The sequence below is a fragment of the Terrapene carolina genome, unplaced genomic scaffold, assembly GCF_002925995.2.
Source record: "Terrapene carolina triunguis isolate 2854851 unplaced genomic scaffold, T_m_triunguis-2.0 Scaffold34278, whole genome shotgun sequence".
NCBI classification, from domain to species: Eukaryota; Metazoa; Chordata; order Testudines; family Emydidae; genus Terrapene; species Terrapene triunguis.
Window position 1 is genome coordinate 42,633 of NW_020698629.1, and position 5,389 is coordinate 48,021.

Here is a 5,389-nt window from a genome sequence, read left to right on the forward strand (position 1 = left end):
AGCGCAGATACCAAGGACAGGACTTAGAACCCGATTTGTAAAGGGATTTAGACGCCTAAAGATGTCGCTCGGCACCTTTAAAAATCTGCCCCTTAGTCCTTTGGCTCAAGATATCGAGTCTCCTGCTTTAGCTGTAGAGTTCTCCTGTTCGATCCCTGGGGGATGATCTAGCTGACAGTCGTTACAGAGTGTTTGGCACCATGTAATGTTATGTTGGGATCAATGCAGATAGGCTGTAGGCAGCAGCTGCAACTAAGGGCTAGTCTACACTTACCGGTTAGTTCGACGGCTGCGGATCGAAGTTCCGAGTTCGATTTATCGCGTCTGGTCTGGACGCGATAAATCGAACCAGGAAGTGATCCCCGTCGACTGCGGTACTCCAGCTCAACGAGAGGAGTACCACGAAGTCGACGGGGAGCCTGCCTGCCGCGTGTGGACCGCATCTGAACCGCGGTAAGGTCGAAGTAAGGTATGTCGAATTCAGCTACGTTATTCACGTAGCTGAATTTGCGTACCTTACTTCGATTTGGGGGGTAAGTGTAGACCAGCCCTAAGAAATTATTTGGTCAGAGAGACGAAGTAGTGACCAGATTTATTCTGCTTCTTGCTCAACTTGTAAAACTGTGATTCCCCACAACTAAATAAACATTTCTCCCAAGTCGAATACCCAGTTAGAGAGAACTTGTCAGTCTGTGTGATAGCACCATCCGGTTGTGTTAAATATTATTCAAGGAGTAAGTTATCATATTGCCCTTTGTATTAAAATCAATAACAGCAAAAACCTGTTTCAATTTGAACTTGAAATAATAACTGAAAAAGTACAATTTTATGGGGGATACTTTCTTTAAAAAAACCTCTTATTTAAAATAAAGCCTAAATTTGAGGTTACATTTGACATGTGAGCAGCCAATGAACAGGGAGCTGATTTGCATGAAAGGGCCGTTCCTTCTTTCTTCTGTCATATGGGACTTTAGAGAGCGATTCTGCCCGGCCAATCTGCAGGGCTCAGCTTCGGTATGAGATACCATCAGCATCACGCTGATTTGCATGAAGGGGCCGTTCTCCAGCTCTGGGGGTTTAAGAGAGAATGGGAGGGTGCCAGCCACAGACCCGTTTGCCTCAGGAAGCCGAGCTCGTCTGGATTCCCCACCATGGCCTGGGCCCCTCTGCTCCTCACGCTGCTCACTTACTGCTCAGGTGAGGGAATTGTTTGATTTAGTGGTAAAAATATGAAGGACACTTGCAGGTGGGGAGGTTTGTCTGTGAGGATCCAGAGTACTTGTGCTGAGTGTGTTTGTAATGTTGATTTCAGGGGTCAGTTCGCAGCCTGTGGTGACTCAGGAGCCCTCGATGTCGGTGACCCCAGGAGGGGCTGTCACTCTGTCCTGCAGCCTGAGCACTGGAGCCATCACCACCAGCAACCATCCAGCCTGGTTCCAGCAGAAACCAGGCTCTGCTCTTCGGCAGCTTACATACACCACCAATACCAGACTCTCCGGAATCCCTGCCCGGTTCTCTGCGTCCATATCCGGTAACAACGCTGCCCTGACCATCACCGGTGTCCAGGCAGAGGATGAGGCTGACTATTACTGTATTGTTTTAGCTAGTAGTGTGTATCACAGTGGTCCAGCCAGATGGGGAACTGAGACAAAAACCTCTCCATTCTTCATGCCCTGCTCCAACGTGGGCTCTGTACTGGCTGCACAGTTTGGTTCTTGCCTGCAATAGATGAGACACTGATTGCTCCTCCTTAGGAATTTCAACCCCCGCTTGCTGTCAGCAGGGGGCGCTGCTCCACCCACTCCCATTTCACTCTGTCTGCGGGAGATGGCAGCTGCACTGGGTCTCTGCAAAGGGAGCAGCTTTTCCTGCCTTATAGATCCCTGTGCTACAGACCCACCACTACCTGGGTCAAACTAGGAGCAGACGGCCACATGCTCCTGGGGTACAGAGACACGTCTCCCCTAACACAGTTCTCCTGTGTTACCCCACCAGCTAGACAACACCCTGAATGGCCTGGAAGTTAGAGAAAACGTAAAAAAGACCTCTCAGATCCTTTAGTCCATTCCAGTTGCCAGGGCTGGATGAAGTCTCCAGATACAGGATGTAGCAGATAATAGATGATATCAAAATCTCTCCTCCCTAGAATCTGCTCCCTGCCCCCATCCCAGCTGCTTTGCACCTTCCCCGGTCCCCTCCAGAAGCTCATTGGTGCCTCCATGGCCCCTGCTCCTCCTGGGCCCCGCCGTCCAGCAAGCCACTGGCCAGCACAATGTTTCCGAGCTCTGGTAACATGATGGCTGGAGCCTGACACAAACTCCTTAGACAAGGCTGTGACATCCTGTGCCCCAAAGCGACACCCCGGCACCCCCACATTCACCACGGTGATATAATTATCGTGTGTTTTGTACAAAGTATGTTAGTGAGGCATCATTCTAAAAGCCTTAATCTGTTGAACATGGATATCCTGTGAAGTTGTATGTGCTAGCAATAGGGTTTTGACCGGAACGCCCAGTCGAAAAGGGACCCTGGCGGCTCTGGTCAGCACCATTGACCAGGCCATTAAATGTCCGGTTGGCGCCACAGGCAGGCTCCCTACCCGGCTCCACACGGCTCCTGGAAGCAGCGACATCTCCCTCCGGCTCCTAGGTGGAGGGATGGCCACAAGGGCTCCGCGTGCTGCCCCCACCCCGAGTGCCAGCTCAACAGCTCCCATTGGCCAATGCAAGTTGAGGGGGCAGTGCCTGCAGGCACAGGCAGCACACAGGGCCACGTGGTTGTGCCTCTGTCTAGGAGCCGGAGGGAAATGTTGCTGCTTCCCAGGAGCCGCCTGAGGTAAGTGTCATCCGGAGCCAGTTCCCCATACCCACTCCCACGCCCCAACTCCCTGCCCCAGCCCTGAGCCCCCTCCTGCACCCCAAACCCCGACCCCACCCCAGAGCCCACACCCCGAGCTGGAGTCCTCACTCCCTCTCACACCACAAGCCCCTGCCCCAGCCCAAAAATAAGCAAGTGAATGAGGGTGGGGGTGAGTGAGCGATGGAGGGAGGGGGGATGGAGTGAGCGTGGGTGGGCCCTCGGAGAAGGGGCGGGGCAGGGGGCCGGGCAAGGGTGTTCGGTTTTCTGGAAATAGAAAGTTGCCCCCCCAGCTATCATTGTATGTGAAGTTTGCTGTGTATGTGCTACTGAAACATGTGCGGTTGGGAACACCCACAGGCAGCCTTTCAGGTATACCACTAAAAAGGCCAAACAATATTGATGGCCTATTGAGGAAATACACACTCACAAGGATTACCCCAGGCAGTCCCCTTACCATGCCTCCCTATTTTCCCGGACATGTTCGGCTTTTTGGAAATTCCTCCCGGACGGGGATTTGAGGACCAAAAAGCCGGACATGTCCAGGAAAATCCGGACGTATGGTAACCCTAAAGAAGGAAGCTTGAGAGACTGTTTATACTATCAGTGAGACACTGCTTGAGACAAATCCTATCTAGTGTATAAGACTTAGATTGGGGTTTTGTTTATTTGCTAGGTAATCTATTTCGGTCAGTTTGCGATCACTTATAACCACTTATAGTCTATCATTTGTAGTTAATAAATCTAGTTTATATTTTACACCTAAAACAGTGTGGTTTGAGGGAAGTAATTGGGAAAAATCTCAGCTCAGTCAACAAAGTTTTTGTGCATATTCCTCGTCACATGGAGAGAGGGGTGAACTGGGTAATTGTAATAAATTCATACTGGTCGGGTTTTTGACCAGGGCAGGACAGTAGAGCTGTGGGGTCCTAGGCTGGGGAGCTGAGGGTATTTTGGCTGGAGCCCCCTCTGTTGCTGGTTCATGCAGTGGCTGGCCAGAAAATTCATGAATAGAGCTGGGTGTGGTCCCTGCCTGGGGAGGCTGGTGTGAGTGCAAGCTTGGAGGACTTTGCAGCTTATCACAATGTCACAGTGTGAAGGGATCCTAAATTGGTGAGACACAGGGCTCAGCTGTACCCCAGTTCTACATGGCACCCAGGGGGAACCTGTCACGAAGACAGTGAAGCTTGTAACCTTAGAACCATTCCTATGGGTCTTGCCTACTGGAGCCCAAAGCTAGTAGGTCTGGAGGTTTTGACCAACTTCTGCTGATGAGGCCGCGGCGAGGGCGGAGGCCGACATGGAAGCTGATAATGCGGAACCACCCGACCAAAGGGTTAGTTCAAGGGGACTGTTCTGAGGGAAGCAAGGTGACAGAGACCCGGAGCATGGCATGGCACGGGGGACATATGGGGAGATAAATTTGTAGGCAATCTGGTACCTAACAGAATAGAGGAGGTAGCAGCACCTCAGTTATCACGGGACAAGCCCAGAAATCAGTCAGGAGAACACGGTTGTGTGTTTCCAGTGTGGTCAGACGGGTCGGCTAAGAAAGGACTGTCCACTCCTGGGGTTCGGGTATTTGCATTGCTACCACAGCCAAGTCTGTGGCTTGGGATGTTCCCTCAGTAGGGGGTGCACTCCACTGCTAACGTGGCTGGCCGTGAAATGAGAGAACTGATTGACTCCAGGTGCGGGCAGGCGTTAGTTTGCGGGTGCAGACTCCCAGCTGTCAGACTAGATTGCCAATTGCTGGTGCACATTTTGGGTGCACATGGTGAGACAGGAGTGTGCCCAGCAGTGGAGCTAGACATAGAAATACAAGATGAGATGAACAAGTTGAGGGTCAGCCTAGTAAGAGACCTCCCCGGCTTGTAATTGTTGGCAGAGACTAGCCTCATGTCCCAGCCCTGTTACAAGATGGGTACTGCTGGGATGAGCTGACCATAGGACAACCCTCACTTGGACATGGGCTCTTGGGCCAGAGGCAAGGCCGAGGTACGTGGACTGGACAGCCTGGGGCAGTGGGTCCAGAGAGTTGGGCAGGAGACGCCAAATCAACTACAGGCCCTGGAGACACAGTTACAGGAGGCAAACCTAGTGCTGGGGGAGATAGTGCTTTATGGAACCTCACTGTGGTACCCAGATCCAGTGATAATCTCAAAGAAAACACTCCAATGTCCCGTTCCCAAGTACATGCCGTGAGAGGAGGGAGTCCTGTCCCCTAATTACCAGCTCACCCTGCAGTGCCAGCCCAGCGAGATTCAGAGCCGGAACAGCTGGGTGTTAGATCCCAGAGCCCAGGCATTTCACACAAGCAAAGCCAGGTCAGGAAAAGAACAGACCCTGGGCCGGATAAGAACAGCCCCATTAGGAAAGGCCGAGCCTGCAAAATGATCAAGCCACACAGCACAGAGAAGCCACATTGAGAGCAACTGAGTAGTAAAGCCCCCCAGCACTTTCACTCCTCAGTCCTGCTATCCACCTATCTGACAAGTCACCGGGTGTTCCCAAGTCCGGGCTATCTCTGCAT

General features: G+C 52.0%; 1 gene segment (V, D, J or C); it reads left to right on the forward strand.

Moving 5' to 3' along the window:
• Positions 1-1,126: 1,126 nt before the first annotated feature.
• Positions 1,127-5,389, forward strand: part of LOC112116390 — a 69,590-nt gene continuing 65,327 nt past the window's right edge. The window contains 1 exon segment of the V gene segment in view: positions 1,127-1,197. Within this exon segment, the coding sequence occupies positions 1,152-1,197 (46 nt within the window).